General features: G+C 42.4%; 2 protein-coding genes across 4 annotated transcripts; one reads left to right on the top strand and one right to left on the bottom strand.

Annotated features, from left to right (window-relative positions):
- Positions 1 to 3,438: 3,438 nt before the first annotated feature.
- LOC106602260 (zinc finger protein 202) lies at positions 3,439 to 12,747 on the bottom strand. 2 transcript variants are annotated; one of them, XM_014194782.2, is made up of 4 exons: positions 12,031 to 12,620; positions 11,063 to 11,199; positions 10,427 to 10,642; positions 3,439 to 5,075 (listed from the first exon to the last, which is right to left on the bottom strand). In XM_014194782.2, exons 1-4 carry the CDS (start codon positions 12,326 to 12,328, stop codon positions 3,840 to 3,842), a joined length of 1,887 nt encoding a protein of 628 aa, XP_014050257.2. In that variant the 5' UTR covers positions 12,329 to 12,620; the 3' UTR covers positions 3,439 to 3,839. The 2 variants fall into 2 exon arrangements, with proteins under 2 accessions (XP_014050257.2, XP_045572374.1); XM_045716418.1 differs by lacking the exon at positions 10,427 to 10,642 and having other exon boundaries at positions 12,031 to 12,747.
- Positions 12,748 to 13,321: 574 nt separating this feature from the next.
- LOC106602261 (zinc finger protein GLI4-like) lies at positions 13,322 to 16,082 on the top strand. 2 transcript variants are annotated; one of them, XM_014194783.2, is made up of 4 exons: positions 13,322 to 13,844; positions 13,928 to 14,031; positions 14,140 to 14,203; positions 14,382 to 16,082. In XM_014194783.2, exons 1-4 carry the CDS (start codon positions 13,535 to 13,537, stop codon positions 15,470 to 15,472), a joined length of 1,569 nt encoding a protein of 522 aa, XP_014050258.1. In that variant the 5' UTR covers positions 13,322 to 13,534; the 3' UTR covers positions 15,473 to 16,082. The 2 variants fall into 2 exon arrangements, with proteins under 2 accessions (XP_014050258.1, XP_014050259.1); XM_014194784.2 differs by having other exon boundaries at positions 13,324 to 13,770.
- Positions 16,083 to 18,147: the final 2,065 nt, after the last annotated feature.

Here is an 18,147-nt window from a genome sequence, read left to right as displayed (position 1 = left end):
CCCCAAAAATTGGGGGTGCATGCCAGCAAAGCCACTACTCAACACAACACTAAACAATACATTAATTGCACTATAACGATGACAAACGGGGCCCACAAATTGTTAGGGCCTACATAAAGCTGTCCCAACAGCAGAGTCCCAACAAGTCCCAACACCTTACCACTGCTACACTTGGCTATCAGCAGAGCCTTGTCTGGCAGCGAAACAGTTAATCTAGCCTCATTTACTGCCTTTTATCTGCTTGTCGTCCCCTAATGCCCTAGTTTGTACATCTCAATTGTCAGTAGAAACCACATTTGTTTAAGCAAGTCAGCCATTTCAGCTTGTTTTTTAAAGAGGAAATCCGTAATTTCGATTAAGACAATAATAAGCGAGCTGGGACGGACGTGGTCAACTATTTGTTCAGCACATTTGAAATGTATAGCGACAGAATTCAGAACATGGGCCGTTGTTACAGTGTTCTCCCTGTGCACCAAGTCAGAACCGTAGGATAAATAAAGGGGGCATATAAGTAGATAATGAAAGCTCTTACAATATCCGATGATTACATTTCTCTAAAACAGGTTATAGGCTACATGTGCACCACCAAGTCAGAACAGTAGGTGAAATTAAGAGGGGAAAATAGACCACATTATTAGGGTGAAGCACATGGGCTACTAACGGCTTCCTACACAACATACACTTAGAATTACTTTCTTAGCTACAGTATACATATCTCTCTGTCATATTATATATTTTATGTAGTAGCATACACAAAAAAAATGCATGAAATGAAATGTATGCATTCAATACTGTAAGTCGCGCTGGATAAGAGCGTCTGCTAAATGACTAAAATGTAAAATGCAAGTTATTTTTGGACTAACCTTGTTGTGCTGTGCTCACTTGAACAGGAAGGTGGTGTGGCGGTCCTTCGTGGGCAAATTTTGTCATCAAAGTCGGGCATTCTCTGGATTGATGGTGCTTCAAGACAACTGGGAACTCGAAGAAAAAAAACAAGGTTGAATCATGATGACGTCAGTGATCTTCAGGTCGTAGCTCTAGAAAGAGACCTGAGTTCCTGATTTACAATTCCGATTTAGATGACCTTTCAAAACGTATTTCCCAGTCGGAGCTTGAGTTCTCAGTTGTCTTGAACTCACTGAAGTCAGATTTTCCAGTTCTGAGTTAAGTTGTTTTGAGCGCAGCATAAATGATGCTGGATTGACAGCATGGCCAATACGGAATGTTTATCATTTTAAATTTGGAAAAGACAACCTTAAACCGAAAATTGGGACCACACACCCACTCCACTGAATAGCAGGCTAGTGATTGCTTTGTAATCCTTGCAGTTAGCCACTGATCCCTTCCAAACCACTAATTGTTGAATTTGCGATTTCCAACTTGTTGTGTAATGTTTGTGTCCAATGGCCGATACATTCTATCTCTAATTTGTCTTCATTATTGCTCTTCATTTGACAAGGATTAAAAAGGATTTGCCAGTAGATTGTTGACTTGATTCATGATGATGACTGCCAGCTAAGATTGTGAAAGTAAGATGTTGACATGATCAGTCCAATCAAAGCTACTGTACATATAATGTGATTTGATGTCATATTATCTGTGGCCAATGACCTTGAGCCTTCTTGGATGGGCACTTCTAATGTAACTCTATTGCAGCACACAAGGGGCTTGAATTTTCGAGCTCTACCCTTAGATTTGTCAGTGACAGAACACTGAGCCAAATGTTATTTTTTACATTGTTTGCAAACTGATATACGACACGTATTAATGCCAAAATAACATGCACAACAGGTACCCCCCCCCCCAATTTGTATTTTTAGTTTATTTAAAAAATGTGGGTCTCAAAGCAGGTGGGGCAGTGACTGCTTGAACCTCAACCCTACAGTTCCCCATAGCGCTGCGTTGTGAGTGTCAGGGGGACACTTCTCTGTCTGTCCAGATTCTATTCCCCCCCTGTGGCCTGAAAAGCGGAGGGAGGAATTAAGTAGACAGGCATGATCTCTACAAAGCTCTCAAACAAATACATGTCTATTATAACTCAGTTATTATGAGGCTATATTATTGATCCAATGGATTGAATTAAGTTGTTAATTTACTGATTTAACTCATTGACACAGAACATATGAAGCTTATCTGTTCTCAAAACATTAAAACTAATATTGGACTGCAATAATTCCCTGTACTTTTGAAAGGAAAATGTTCTTTCCTTCGATCTGCCTGATTTCATTTGGAAGTAATGTGAGAATATATATAGATAGGGTCAATATATATTTAGGGTTAATCTACAGTATATAGGGTCAATATACACAACCGGTCAAACGTTTTAGAACACCTACTCATTCAAGGGTTTTTCTTTATTTTTACTATTTTCTACATTGTAGAATAATAGTGAAGACATCAAAACTATGAAATAACACATATGGATTCATGTACTAACCAAAAAAGTGTTAAAGAAATCAAAATATATTTTATATTTGAGATTCTTCAAATAGTCACCCTTTGCCTTGACAGCGTTGCACTCTCTTGGCATTCTCTCAACCAGCTTCATGAGATAGTCACCTGGAATGCATTTCAATTAACAGGTGTGAAAAGACAGGTGTAAAAGACCAATTAAAAGACCAAAAGACCAACAGGTGTAAAATAACAAGTCCATATTATGGCAAGAACAGCTCAAATAAACAAAGAGAAATGACAGTCCATCATTACTTTAAGACATTAAGGTCAGGCAAGATGAAACATTTCAAGAACTTTGAAAGTTTCTTCAAGTGCAGTCGCAAAAACCCTCAAGGGCTATGATGAAACTGACTCTCATGAGGACCGCCACAGGAATGGAAGACCCAGAGTTACCTCTGCTGCAGAGGATAAGTTCATTAGAGTTACCAGCCTCAGAAATTGCAGCCCAAATAAATGCTTCACAGAGTTCAAGTAACAGACACATCTCAACATCAACAGTTCAGAGGAGACTGCATGAATCAGGCCTTCATGGTTGAATTACTGCAAAGAAACCACTACTGAAGGACACCAATAAGAAGAAGAGACTTGCTTGGGCCAAGAAACACGAGCAATGGACATTAGACCAGTGGAAATGTGTCCTTTTGTCTGTAGTCCAAATGTGAGATTTTTGGTTCCATCCGCAGTGTCTTTGAGATGTGGTGTGGGTGAACGGATGATCTCCGCATGTGTATTTCCCACCTTAAAGCATGGAAGAGGATGTGTTATGGTGTGGGGGTGCTTTGCTGGTGACACTGTCTGTGATTTATTTATAATTCAAGGCACACTTAACCGGCATGGCTATCACAGCATTCTGCAGCGATAAGCAATCCCATTTGGTAGCACCTGCTTTCCATATGCTGTGTATCCCTCATTTACTCAAGTGTTTTTTGGCAGTTACCTGTATATTTAAGGTCAATCTCTATAGGGTAAAGAAGCACCATGGAATTATTTGAAAAATATTATTTATTGATGGAATTATAGGAATGAATAAATAAACAGCAATAGCCATTGGTCAAATTGGTACAAAAGAACAGACAGTTTTTCAGTCTCACAGTACAATTTCAGCATCTGCTATAACTTTAGTGTGAGGCACGCAGTATTATTAGTAGAACACAACCATGATCAACCTTAACAGTCAATGTGAGTGATGCTGTTGGCCTTAAAGAAGCCAAGAAAACGTAACAGTCTTTGTAGATAATGTAAATATGAACCACGTTGTATTGTAGACGTATGAGACCAGGGTAAACATCCTGCAGACATACGACTACGTTAGAACCAATGACGTTTGAATTCATGATATTGCTATAACAGCTTTTTTCAATAGGAATCTCTTGCTTCTGTGTCAGTTAACAATGATGAAGCTTCTGATGTCTTTTCAGATTGCCAGAGTGGGAGAACCTGCGCCCGCACTGTGCACAAGTGAAGGGCTTCTCCCCAGTGTGGACGTTCTGGTGCACTTGGAGCTTGCTGGGGGACACAAAGCTCTTCTCACACAAGGTGCAGGCGTATCCCCGCTTTCTGGTGTGGACGACGACGTGCTGCTGCAAGTCACTCTCGTGGAGAAACGTCTTATGGCAGCTTGGGCAACCGTACGGTTGTTCTACGGTGCCAGGTGTAACATCTGTGGCGAGAATACTCAAGTGAGAGGAAGTTGTTGCACTTGGTCTAAAATGGCCGACGGGAAGTGAGGAATGAGCTGGTTCTTGAGTTCCTCTTCCTGGTATTTCAGAGTGTCTATGGAGGCTTGCCAACGAGTGCCAACTAAATTTGTTGGCCTCACCGGCATTTCCTGTGCCAAAATGCGTGCCTGTATTTATCTCTGTGTGCCGGAAGCTGGGTGAAACCAATTGCGTTGTGTTGTCTCTCATCAATTCGGGGTGTACGGGGCGAATCGTTGGTGCATTCCCCTCAAACACTCCCACTCCCTGCCAATTTCCAGTCCCATTGATCTGTGGTGTAGTAGCTGTACCCACCTGACCCCACTCTAAATCTCTACCTACCTGCTGCCCACTGGATACAGAGTCAATCACTATCACATGTTCTGATGAGGAATGGAACGACTTGGGGGAAAACCTGTGGTTTTCTAACCCTACACTTCTCATTTCTATGTCTGAGCTAGTCTGTGTTTCTGGGCCACTCCCTAGGTCCAGTAATTTAGTGTGAGCAGCAGAAGTGCCATCGTTAGTCGCTACTGCCTCTCTCCACACCTGGTTTAAAGAATCTCTTAGGAGATTGAGGTCCCCGTTCATATCACACTTTGTGTCCAGACTCTGTCTCTCTGCTCTGGGTTCAAATCCTGTGTACTGTTGTGATCCCTGGTTAACATTCCCTGTTTCTGATTGGAAGACGACGTCAGATCCACTGACCTCCATAGCGGTGTTGATGTAGTTGTTGTTGCCTCTGTGGGCACTGGACTGAATGGCAGGGTCCTCTGTGGTGGCTGCAGCTGGTTGGGTGGTTAGCTCTCTGCTGCCCTCCACTGTTCTGGCTGGGTGGCTGGACCTAGAGTCCTGGTCATCTGCTTCTCCCTCCACCTTGATGATGAGCAGGTCTGGTTCCCCTTCCTCTGTCTCTGCTGACTGCTGATGGGGTTAAGTGGGAGAGATGAGTGAGTGAGACAGATCATACACTATCTACTGAATGGAGAAATGGACATGACAATCGATTTTGTGAAATTCATTGCAGTTTCCTTGTTATTGTGTTCTTATCAGTGGAGAACTGGAGGGTATACTTGTATTTTGCGCAAAAACCTTTACAAGACATTGGGTAAAAGTAAATGTATCCACTGATACAAATATAATTGTACATATACACTATACATACAAAAGTATGTGGACACCCCTTCAAATTAGTGGATTTGGCTATTTCTGCCACTCCCGTTGCTGATAGGTATATAAAAAAAATCAAGGACACCGCCATGCAATCTCCAGAGACAAACACTGGCAGTAGAAGGGCTTTACTGAAGAGCTCAGTGACTTTCAATGTGGCACCGTCATAGGATGCCACCTTTCCAACAAATCAGTTCATCAGTGGCCTGCTGAGTGGCGCAGTGGTCTAAGGCACTGCATCGCAGTGATAGCGGTGCCATCTAGAGATTCTGCGTTCGAATCCAGGCTCTGTCACAGACGGCCACGGCCAGGAGACCCATAGGGAGGTGCACAATTGACCCAGGGATGATTTTAAATCAGTTTGTTAAAATGTATGCCCTGCTAGAGCTGCCCCGGTCAACTGCAAATGCTGTTATTATGAAGTGGAAGTGGTAGGCCGTGAAGTGGGAGGCCACACAAGCTCACAGAACGGGACAGCCGAGTGCTGAAGCGTGTAATAATCGTCTGTCCTCGGTTGCAACACTCACTACCGAGTTCCAAACTGCTTCTGGAAGCAACGTCAGCACAATAACTGTTGGTCGGGAGCTTCATGAAATGGGTTTCCATGGCCGAGCAGCCGCACACAAGCCTAAGATCACCAAGTGCCGACTGGAGTGTTGTAAAGCTCGCCGCCATTGAACTCTGGAACAGTGGAAACGTGTTCTCTGGAGTGCTTCACCATCTGGTAGTCCGACGGACTAATCTGGGTTTGGCAGATACCAGAAGAACGCTACCTGCCCCAATGCATAGTGCCAACTGTAAAGTTTGGTGGAGGAGGAATAATGGTTTTGGGCTGTTTTTCATGGTTCGGGCTATGCCCCTTAGTTCCAGTGAAGGGAAATCTTAACGCTATAGCATACAATGACATTCTAGACGATTCTGTGCTTCCAAATTTGTGGCAACAGTTTGGGGAAGGCCGTTTCCTGTTTCAGCATGACAATGCCCCTGTGCACAAAGCGAAGTCCATACAGAAATAGTTTGTCGAGATTGGCTTGGAAGAACTTGACTGGCCTGCACAGAGCCCTGACCTCAACCCCACCTTTGGGATGAATTGGAACGCTGACTTCGAGCCAGGCAAATCACCCAACATTAGTGCCCGACATCACTAATGCTCTTGTGGCTAAATGGAAGCAAGTCCCCGCAACAATGTTCCCACATCTTGTGGAAAGCCTTCCCAGAAGAGTGGAGGCTATTATAGCTGCAAAAGGGGGACCAACTCCATATTAATGCCCATGATTTTGGAATGAGATGCTCGACAAGCAGGTGTCCACATACTTTTGGTAATGAGTGTATATTAAAAGACAGCGTTTTCATGAATTTGATTACATATTCTTGAATCCCATTCAAAAACAGCAAGGGACATGATCCAGGAAGTAGGCAGGACTTTCAAGTCACATGTGCCAAATACAATGGGTGTAGGTTTTGGGATCTATTAAATCAGATCCACTTTAGCTGACATCCACATAGCGGTTATTTTGGCGTGTCGGAGGTAGAACTGCGTTAGAGCTGTCAAATCCACAAGCGGCTCCTGCCATTATACCTTAAGTGGACATCACCATTGGATGCTCAGAGTTAGATTAAGAGAAATCCCATGCAGCCTTGTTTACAAGTTCGAACACTGGAATGTGAGATGTAATCTACACCTTGATTAGGCTGATTGAAATCCTCATTATTTTGTTTAATAGCCTACACTTTCACGTTCCGAACTTCTAACGCAAGTGGGGCGGGTGTGGCTTTGTGACAATGATAGCAAGACCAGCTGCTCACCGATTTGACGGCTACAACTCCAACATAGTTCCACCTTGAACACAGCCAGGTTAACCAGCCAGGTTAACGCTTGATCTGATTGAATCCAGGCCTTTACTATGAAATGTTTGCTTACGAGCCCTTCCCAACGATGCAGAGTAAAAATATATATTTAAAAAATACAAATTTACATAAATACAAAAAAATCATACAAATAAATAACAATAAAAATAATGTATTGCTATAACCTAACTGACATAAAGGTTATCCATAGATTGTTTTCCATAGGAATCTCTTGCTACTGTGTCTTAGTCTGGCACAATTACCGTATAACCCTGTAACCGATGGTTATGGATGAAGACTGTCATGAAAATTAAATTAACTGTCATAACCGCTAAAAAATGTAAATTAATGTTTTTTTTGTGGATCGAACAGCTGACAGAAAATAGGACGGTTAGGCATTAGTGTGGCTGAGTCCGTTTCTGCCATAGAATTAGGAATTAGAATACAAGAATGGACATGAAAGGTCTTATCACAGTATAAAAGGTCAGCCATTTTGTTCAGGGAGTTGGTCAACCATGCTCAGCCAGTGCGCTGCGATAAGATGTTGTGTAAAACAAGGCATTTGAAGATTATCTGCACAGTATGTTTATTAGCTAGCCAGCCAGTTTAAGTTGAATGATTTCCAATAATTGTTCAAATTAACTGCCAATATGCCAACATTCCATACAAACAGTGCAGTCAATCCACAGCCATACATTGGCTGAAATCAGTTGTAAATGCAATAAGTACTGATATTGTATCATATTAGAACATTCACAGCTTTCAAAGAAAACAGACAGTGAGACATTTATGGTCTGTTTAGATATATTTTAGAGACTATTTATACAGAAAATGTGTATAAAACCTGTATAAACTGTATTTATAATTTTATGACAATATTTTAGGTTAACAATCATTCTATTACACAATGTCTAATATCACATGCCTTACTGGAATTGTTCTGCATAAGTAAAACAGAGAAATACAGTACATGCAGTAGAGGTCAATGGAACTCGACCAAAACAATGGGAATGCCATTGAAACGCGTGGGTGAAAGATGCCGTAGAGGAAAGATCCTGAATCTCCTCGTTGCCGCCCAGCTAAATTAACCTACATTTAGGCTATTGTTTATGTGTGTATTTCACACTATGTTGAGGTAAAAATCGGAGTATAATGGTTGTATGGATGTCAACCCATTACAGTTAAAAATTACCACCAACGATTGCTCTATGCTAGCGATGCTAACAGTTTATTCGAACGGGAGTTAGCATTTAGCAGTCACTTCTTCAAAACCTGAAAAGGGACTACTTCTAAATGTTATGCAGCGAAAACAGCCAAATATATCCAAATGGGACTTTAGTAATCACATTGTGGGCCTGTTACAATACATCAATCATGATGGATTTGTATTGAATTTTTTTTACCCCTTTTTCTCCCCAGTTGGTAGTTACAGTCTTGTCCCATCGCTGCAACTCCTGTACGGACTCGGGAGAGGCGAAGGTCGAGAGCCGTGCATCCTCTAAAACACGACCCTGCCAAGCCACACTGCTTCTTGACACACTGCTCGCTTAACCCGGAAGCCAGACGCACTAATGTGGAGGTGCATTGCGCATGGCCCGCCACAGGAATCGCTAGAGTGCGATGGGAAAAGGACAACCCGGCTGTCCCCTAACCCGTACGACGCTGGGCCAATTGTGCGCTGCCTCATGGGTCTGGGATTGAACCAGAATCTGAAGTGACTCAGCTAGCACTGTGATGCAGTGCCTTAGACCGCTGCTCCACTCCAGAGGCACAACCATGAGGGATTTGTGAATATCCACGTTGTTAGTTAAGATTTGTTGAACGTGCGCCACTCTGGCGTCCTTCTTCTATTCCCCGCGGTCTGCATTCCATTGACCTCTTTACCTCATCTATGAATCACCTCTGCCTCTACTGCCATTCATTCCAATTAGACTGGTTTGGATTTCTCCCTGACTAAAATGGCTGCCATTCTCACTCCATTCTTGAACTGAGTGTTTCTGACATAGCCCCTCTAGTAATTTAATAGGATCTCTATGGTTTCTGCTGAAACATGGACTCTCCAACGTGATGAAACTTGGTTGCTCCTTGCTGAAACAAGTCAGGAGCGGAGGAAAGAAGAAATTGTTTGTCTTTTGCAATTCAAACGGTTATAATGGTGACCGAGGTTATTAGGCTGATCAATTTACCATCATCCAAAACTCCATGACGGTCACAGCCTTTGTCACTTCTCAATGATGAAGCTTCTGATGTCTTTTCAGATTGCTGGAGTGGGAGAACCTGCGTCCGCACTGTGCACAACTGAAGGGCTTGTCGCCAGTGTGGACGTTCAGGTGCATTTGGAGATGGCTGGCGCACACAAAGCTCTTCTCACACAAGGTGCAGGAGAATGATCGCTTTCTGGTGTGGATGACTGCATGCCGCCGCAAGTCACTCTCGTGGACAAACTTCTTATGGCATGTTGGGCAACCGTAAGGTCGTTCTACGGTACCAGGTCTAATATCTGTGGCGAGATTATTTGAGTGAGAGGAAGTTGTGGCACTTGGTCTAAAATGGCAGACAGGAAGTGAGGCATGAGCTGGTTGTTGAGCTCCTCTTCCTGGTATTTCAGAGTGTCTATGGAGGCTTGCCAACGAACACCAACTATCTTTGTTGGCCTCCCCTGCCTTTCCTGTGCCAAGATGCATGCCTGTATTTATCTCTGAGGGCCGGAAGCTGGGTGAAACCAATAGCGTTGTGTTGTCTCTCATCAATTCGGGGAGAACGGAGCGAATCATTGGTGCATTTCTGTTAAACACTCCCACTCCCTGCTTATTTCCAGTCCCATTGTCCTGTGGTGTAGTAGCTGTACCCACCTGACCCCACTCTAAATCTCTATCTACCTGCTGCCCACTGGATACAGAGTCAATCACTATCACATGTTCTGATGAGGAATGGAATGACTTGGGGGAAAACCTGTGGTTTTCTAACCCTACACTTCTCATTTCTATGTCTGAGCTAGTCTGTGTTTCTGGGCCCACTGGGCCACTCCCTAGGTCCATTACTTTAGTGTGAGCAGCAGAGGCACCATCATCAGTTGCTACTACCTCTCTCCACACCTGGTTTAAAGAATCTCTTAGGAGATTGAGGCCCCCGTTCATGTCACACTTTGTGTCCAGACTCTGCCTCTCTGCTCTGGGTTCAAATCCTGTGTACTGCTGTGGTCCCTGGTTCACATTCCCTGTTTCTGATTGGAGGAGGACGGCGTCAGATCCACTGACCTCCATAGCGGTGTTGATGTAGTTGTTGTTGTAGTTGTTGCCTCTGGGCTGGAAGGCGCAGTCATCGGTGGTGGCTGCAGCCAGTTGGGTGGTTAGCTCTCTGCTGCCCTCCACTGTTCTAACTGGGTGGCTGATCCTAGAGTCCTGGTCATCTGCTTCCCCCTCATCCTTGATGATGAGCAGGTCTGGTTCCCCTTCCTCTGTCTCTGCTGACTGCTGATGGGGTTAAGTGGGAGAGATGAGTGAGTGAGACAGATCATACACTATCTACTGAATGGAGATATGGACATGACATGGGATTTAGTGAAATTCATAGTAGTTGCCTTGTTGTTATTGTGTTATAATCAGTGGTATAGTGGAGGGTAAACTCCACTTTCTGTATTTTACACATGCCTTTACAAACCTTTGGCGCAAAAAATTATTGAAAGTATAGGGACTGTTACTTTACTCACCACAAACGGCGATCACTTTTTACCTGCCTATTTTTTTACCACTAGATCACTAGTTATAATGTGCTGACATACACGTGTATACAGACATAACCTCATCACCAGGCGGAAGGAAGTGTGTGGTGCGTGAGACAAACAGATATACGTCTGTGACAGTCTAAAATCGGCTGTTAAAATGTGAACTTACCTCATCACTTGTAGCATCCATATGCTTTGATGGAGAGACATCCTCTTGGTCCACGTCTATGGGCTGTCTGTCTCTTGGTATGCTGCTGTTCCCAAAACTCCTGTTGGAAAGTCTGTTTCTGCTTTGCCAAGTAGGTCCTGGAAATAAAGGGGGGGGGTAATTTGACCCCATCCATCAATGTTGTTTTACAAAGTACCAAGCAACAGTCTGTGTGGCACGAAGAGAGGGACACTAGCCAAACCGACTCGCGCTAGTTAGATAAGCTATGGCAGCAACAAGTTTGTCTATCATACCATCTGGTCGTGCCTGCCTTGGCTGCTTCAAATTGTTGTAAAGAAGCTAGCTAGCTAGCTACAGTAGCCAACTTACTTAGCCAGCCATCTAGCTAATTGAGGCTATTTTGCTGCGCTCCCTGTCCTTGTCTACAACATACTCATAAAACTGTTTATGAAACTGTTTTTATTAAAATTTTGCATTTAAAGGTCTATCCTTGCAGGGTATGTAGCAATGTTACATAGATAATTTGATTTAAAGATGCAGAAATCGCTCCCCCCATTTCCTGGTTTTCAGTTTGACAAAACAAGGTGTAGTGTAGAGAATCATTAAAATATATTTTCCATAACCAAAAATATTGTATTTTCAGCTGTTTTGAAGCAGTTGTACAAAACCAAAATGAAACGTAAGAACAGGAAGCATGTAAATGGTGCATATAGAACAAATCTACTGCTTCTAAGACTTGCTTTCAATGTGGCTCAGTTGGTAGAGCATGGTGTGTGCATCGCCAGGGTTGTGGGTTCGATTCCCACGGGGGTCCAGTACAAAAAAAAATGCATGAAATGAAAATGTATGAAATGTATGCACTCACTACTGTAAGTCGCTCTGCATAAGAGCGTCTGCTAAATGACTAAAATGTAAATGTTAGCGATTTAGACTATGTGCACACTGTCAAATTCATCATCACCACCAACCTGTCATTGCCTTCTCTCGATTGTTGTGCCTGTTTAGCAGGCGTATTCCATGGAAGCGGTTGTGGACGGACCCCTCTGAAAACTTTGTTCTCTCTGCTCGAAACCTCGCGATCTGAAGTTCCATCAGTTTCATTTTCCTCAGGAGAAAATCGTTCTCCTTTTGGCTTTGGGACATCTTCAGATGTACAACTGCATAGCCATCGTCAACAATTTTGCAGATTTCGGCTACAGCTGCATTGGCTAGCACCTCCATGATTGAGGCTATCTGGCCCTGGAACTCGACCACGGAATTCGACATTGTCCCCCGACGCTTTTGGCCCCTTTTCAACGAAACAGTGTTTATGTTTTCTATGTTATGATCATTTACAGTTATCTAGCTAGCTATTAAAATAAAGAGAATCATATCAGAAACTACACATCGCTGGCTATCTTTGTTTTTAGCTGGTGAGATTATGTTTCCATATGCTGGATGGTAGAGTTGAAAGTTGGACACCGCCACCTACTGTATAGGAGTTCTGCACAATAACAACAATGTTGGAGCGATGTAATAAACAACAGGTTCTCTGGCGTAAACCATTTTTTCATGACAAAAAAACAGCAATAACAACAGTATGACTGACATTAAATAGATATTAATTCCATCCTTCACATCTCTATAATTTGCTTGTAGCCGATCAGCCTAATAGTACATCTATATTGTTGAGATGCAAAATTACATTTTAATGATTAAATACTGTTCTTTGGTTTGCAACTGCACCAATACATATCAAATCACATTTTTATTTGTCACATGCGCCCAATACAATCTTACCGTGAAATGCTTACATGGAAGCAAATTCATAAGGATGTTTCAAATCTTCGGCTGTCATAATTTATACATTATCAATCCACTCAGTCCGATTAGCTATTTATCCTTCTATATTCAAATATTTTTCTCTTTATACTGTTACATTGTTCAGAGTTAGCAAGTGGTTACTTAAGAGTACATTCTCAGTGCGGTCCTTAGGTTAGTTTTGAGACTAGTATTAACCCTGAGTCTACTCTTCGATTTACTTAATTTTTATTGAAGGCATTTATTTATTCCTTTGAACGTCATGTTGTATGATGATTGTGTATTTTTGTACTTGAACTAAATACTAAATAATCATTGTTGAAGGAAAAGGTGTGTGTTTGATTTAATTCACTGCTCTATTAAAAGTCAAAGAAGGCTGATTTGTAAAACATTTGATTCCTTTCATTAGCAGCTACGATACAGTAGGTGGCAATGTTGGAACTAACATAAATCTTGGGTGTCGCAACCTTTATTTTGGAAAAATATCGAGGAAGTAGCCGATAACATGTTGTTTCCGGAACAAAAACAAACGAAATAGAGATATGTTCGAAGCATACCGCCTATCTATGGTGTGACGTCTCACGGCATTAACTGAACACTGCATTGCAAATGAGCTAGTAGGACTATAACATAAGTGTTTAACATATAAATAGTACCAAGCCAAGGAAGGGCATGTCCAATAGCGTCGTATTTCATGCTCAGTTAGCCTCCATCATTGAGGTTTTGACGAATGCAGCCGTTGCCGAAATCTGCAAACTTGTAGATGATGGCCATGCTGCCTTACGTTTGGAAATTTCACATAGTCAGAAAGAAATTGATAACCTGCGGAGGAAGCTGCTTTTAACAAAATTCCAGAATTCTCGACGGAGCGCAGAGAGATTTGGAGCCCTGCGACGCACAGTTCACAGGCGAGTGGACACCGATCATGTTGCCCGGGAGAGAGAGAGCTTCGTAGAAAAGTCAAAAAGCAGACTTGGATATTGTAGGTTTTTTTTAACCTTATTTCAACACATTAAAAATGATGTGTAATGTAACGTTAATGAAGGGTTCTCTTTTCTGGTGCAGTGGAAAATCGTGTTGCCTACAGTGAAGGGGGCAAATGTATGCAGGATGTCACCAACCGAAGAGACGCAGGACTCACAGCGACAGACCAGGATGGGGCCATGCAGGTCAATTGTCATAGACATGGTCAAATTGATTATTTGTGTTCTCATATTTCAAATGTTGGTGGGGATATATTTCTAATAAAACATTTTCTGCTGAATACAAAAACACAGATGGCAGATATACAAGAGGCACCAATTATCAAAATGGAAAATATTGACACCAGCATAACTGAAGGTATTATGCAATTTATCAAGTCTATGCAATTTACACTTTATGTTGAGTGAAACCTTCAATGTTTATTGCTGTATTTGATTTACGTCTTAGTCATTATCCATAACTAATAAATAAGGCAAAGAAGAATCAGTGTCCACTACAGGAAGCTGATGCTGTGCTTTATGTTGACCCATTTCAGAGATTGTCCAACTGGTCAGTGAGAGCAGTGAGACGGTTGTGCCAGAACCAGGTTCTTCATCATCTACTGAAACCACAGACCCTCTGGAACAGCAGGGCAACAGACACAGAGTTCCAGACACTTCACTCAATATAGAACCTGAAAACCAGACGTTCCAGCATCCAGCATCACAATACAACAGAGCAACACAGGACCATCAGGTTGCTGAGTGTGTGACCTGGGAAACTGACCATCAACCCATAGCATACAGCCTGTCTCAATGGACAGAGAACCAAGAGACTGACAACCCAACTGTGAATGCTCCTCACAATGCCGGGCCAGACTCCAAGAGGTTGTCTGGACATCCAGAGAGGAGAGGGGCTCCTGGTAACTCTGGGGTCTACATGTCAGCTTTGGGCTCTCTGGACTGGGTGTCTGATGTGGTGATGGTGGACTCAGTTCCCATTAAAGTGGAGGCAGATATGAGTTCAGAATGGAGCATAACTGGCCAAGAGGTGACACCTGGAGAGGTCTGTTCAGACAGCAGGCAGCTTGTGGACAACAGAGGAAGAGGGGGAATGGAGTCTGGACAGACAAAGTGTCCCTCTGACACTCAACATGCAGAGCAAGGGAGAACTGTAGGACCAAGGTCCAAGATGTCAGATTTCAGTGGACTGCCCAACCGAAACAGATTTTCATCCTCAAGGGTCACTCTCTACCAGGTTCCCCAAAGAGGGAAGCAAGCCCCTTTCCCGAATTTCAACAGAGACTCCACTTCTTCATCAAAAGGCATAGAAAAGCAGCCGCAACAGCTAACGTCTTGCTCCACCAAGAGGCAGCTCCGGTGTAGCCTCTGCGGAAAGCCCTTCCCTCAGCCGGCATACCTAAGGAGGCACATGCGGGTCCATACGGGGGAGAAACCGTACGGCTGCAGCCACTGCACCAAGCGCTTCTCCCACAGCCACCAGCTGAAGATGCATGAGAGGGTGCACACCGGAGAGAAACCGTTTCATTGCATCTACTGCGGGAAGTCCTTCACCCAGTCTGGCCACATGAAGAGGCATCTCCTCGTCCACACTGGTGGCAGGCCACAGGACATGGTGCTGCCCTGAGTGTTCCAGGGTGAAGTTTCTCCTACGTACAGATCTAGAATCAGCTTCCTCTTCCCCAATCCTAACCTTAACCATTAGTGAAAAAAATATACTAAACTGACCGAAGATCAGCTTTCTAGGTGTAACTTCACACTACTCCACCTGGCATAATGATAAGTAGAGCCAGGAGTTTATCCTCACCATGTGATCAGACCAGGAAAAAACTCCTCTCTAGTTGTAAGTGGAATGGCTCCACACTACTGGAGTTTTCATATGAACACTGGGTCCATGTGTTTTTAACAGTTTGGATGGTTTCCACATTGAACACTACCCTCTGTGTGTAGTGGTTGTGTTTTCAGTTAAACTGGCTTGATGCTTTGTCCAGAGTGGACTGATAATCTATGACTTATGACAGGTGAAGATTTAAAAAATCATTGGTGCAGTACAGTAATTTATTTGAATTGTATTTATTATTTATTTGACCAGGTGAGTTGACTGAGAATACATTGTGATTTACAGCAACGTCCTGGGGTAAACTACAAAACATAGGCCTAGTTAAAAAGCCATAGTTAACACACAGAAATATAAGCAAGCAAAGAAAAAAATACAATAAAGATCGATCTCATAAGAATTCCAATTTCCTTTTGCCTCTCAATAATATTGATGTACTATAAGACTGATAGGCTATAAGCAAATTATAGAGATCTGATGGAATTAATATATATTTTGTGTCTGTCCTCATACAATAAAGTAAGCTAATGTAATTGAATAATAATAATTGATTGGATTTATATAGTGCTTTTCTACCAACTGAGGTACTCAAAGTGCTTTACATAGTAAGGGAGAAACTCACCTGCTCCACCAAGGTGATGCATAGCAACCATTTTTGTGACAGAACGCTTACCAAACAGCAGCTAGAAAGGTGAGGAGTGATATATGCCAATTGGGGAGAGGATTAGGTGGCCATGATGGTATGAGGGCTAGATTAGGAATTTAGCCAGGACACCGGGGTGAACACGCATACTCTTACGATTAGTGCCATGGGATTTTTAATGACCACAGAGAGTCAGAACACCCGTTTAACATCCCATCCAAAAGACAGCACCCTTCGTAGGGCAATGTCCCCTCTACTGTCCTGGGGATCTCCTTAGACCAGAGGGGAGTGCTCTCTACTGGCTTTACAATACCACGAACAGCAGCACCTGGTCTCCCATCCAGGGACCATCCCTGCTTAGCTTCAGAGGTAAACCAGCAATGGGATGCATGGTGGCGTACTGCTGATATCAAGTTGAAGGCATGTATCAAATTGTTGTTTACTGAAACTCCCAAAGTCTTTCCAATCAATGTAATAAATGTTAAACAATAGCCTACCTTTGTGTGGTCACCTAGATGATAATTGTCAACACTGTTATGATTTGAGACAAGCTTGGGGACTCGTCTTGATAAATCAATCAACGTCAGATTTGAGTTTTCACTGAATCTCCGTTTGGATGTTGGTTAGGCTGCAATTCGTCTGGAGAAATGTTATCTATAGTTGAGGTGAGTGCTGCTCTGATCATCTTGTCTAGTTAGCTCATTTATTAGAATATTTTGCCAGTAGTTTAACAGGTGGGTTATTTTGCTCTTGACTCAAGTCGTTTAGTAGCCTAGGCCTACTCCCGACCAAAAACCTGTTGTTTCACTGAATCTCCATCTGTAACTATAGGCTACTTGGTTAATTCTCTGGCTGCGCAAATAGGTATTCATTTGCTCATCTATCGCTGATCAGAAACATTTAGCATGCAATAGTGTAACCTGAATCAAGTGTTTATCGATCACTGATCAGAAACATTTAGCATGCAATAGTGTAGCCTGAATCAAGTGTTTATCGATCACTGATCAGAAACATTTAGCATGCAATAGTGTAGCCTGAATCAAGTGTTTATCGATCACTGATCAGAAACATTTAGCATGCAATAGTGTAGCCTGAATCAAGTGTTTATCGATCACTGATCAGAAACATTTAGCATGCAATAGTGTAGCCTGAATCAAGTGTAGCACTATTTTTTGTTCGATCGCGTATAGGCAACTATTTTAACGCCCGCGGAGGTTGTGAAATTTGAACACGAGAATCACATTATTTTGAAAATATAGATTGCTAGTATTTTCTATTGGTATCATGATGAAGATATTATCAATGTAAGAGCATACGCGCCTGCTCCCTAACAAAGTGGAGTGATGGTAGAGATGAAACGTGGAACAAAAAAGCATGGACTTGGGCTGTCGGTTCCACACGTTTCCGTGTCAAGTTGTGAAGGGAAAATATAAATGTCATTTTCCCCCCTGTATTCCATTATATTCTTATTATAAAATATATATGTGATGACTATGATCGGGTAGGTGGGTCTTGTCTGTTCAATGAACAAAATAATGAACAATTAATTTCATTCATTTGGACGTAACGTAGCCCAATTAAACCCAAAATATGTTATTCTATTATTTTGAAAATATATTTTTATTCGTCTTATAATGTTTCGTAGGACCTGCCTGAATGCATTAATAATAGATATATTATTATATATATATTATTTTTGGTGGTATGTATTTATATTCAATGGATGTATTAAAGTAGACGCCCACCCACATCTGCACACCAATACTACCACCCAACAGCGGCATGCACATGGGAGGTATAAAAGGCGTATTCAGGCAAGAAT

Source organism: Salmo salar, chromosome ssa04 (assembly GCF_905237065.1).
Source record: "Salmo salar chromosome ssa04, Ssal_v3.1, whole genome shotgun sequence".
Lineage (NCBI taxonomy): Eukaryota > Metazoa > Chordata > Actinopteri > Salmoniformes > Salmonidae > Salmo > Salmo salar.
This window is presented reverse-complemented; position numbering and strand designations above follow the sequence as displayed.

What these genes read in the sequence shown, in the direction of transcription:
- LOC106602261 (XM_014194783.2), top strand. Translation starts at nt 13,535, where the DNA reads ATGTCCAATAGCGTCGTATTTCATGCTCAGTTAGCCTCCATCATTGAG. An exon ending in AAAAAGCAGACTTGGATATT is followed by an intron (nt 13,845 to 13,927) that starts GTAGGTTTTTTT and finishes TTTCTGGTGCAG; the next exon opens with TGGAAAATCGTGTTGCCTAC. An exon ending in ACCAGGATGGGGCCATGCAG is followed by an intron (nt 14,032 to 14,139) that starts GTCAATTGTCAT and finishes ACAAAAACACAG; the next exon opens with ATGGCAGATATACAAGAGGC.
- LOC106602260 (XM_014194782.2), bottom strand. Translation starts at nt 12,328, where the DNA reads ATGTCGAATTCCGTGGTCGAGTTCCAGGGCCAGATAGCCTCAATCATG. An exon ending in TGGATGCTACAAGTGATGAG is followed by an intron (nt 10,643 to 11,062) that starts GTAAGTTCACAT and finishes TAACCCCATCAG; the next exon opens with CAGTCAGCAGAGACAGAGGA. An exon ending in ACATCAACACCGCTATGGAG is followed by an intron (nt 5,076 to 10,426) that starts GTCAGTGGATCT and finishes TAACCCCATCAG; the next exon opens with CAGTCAGCAGAGACAGAGGA.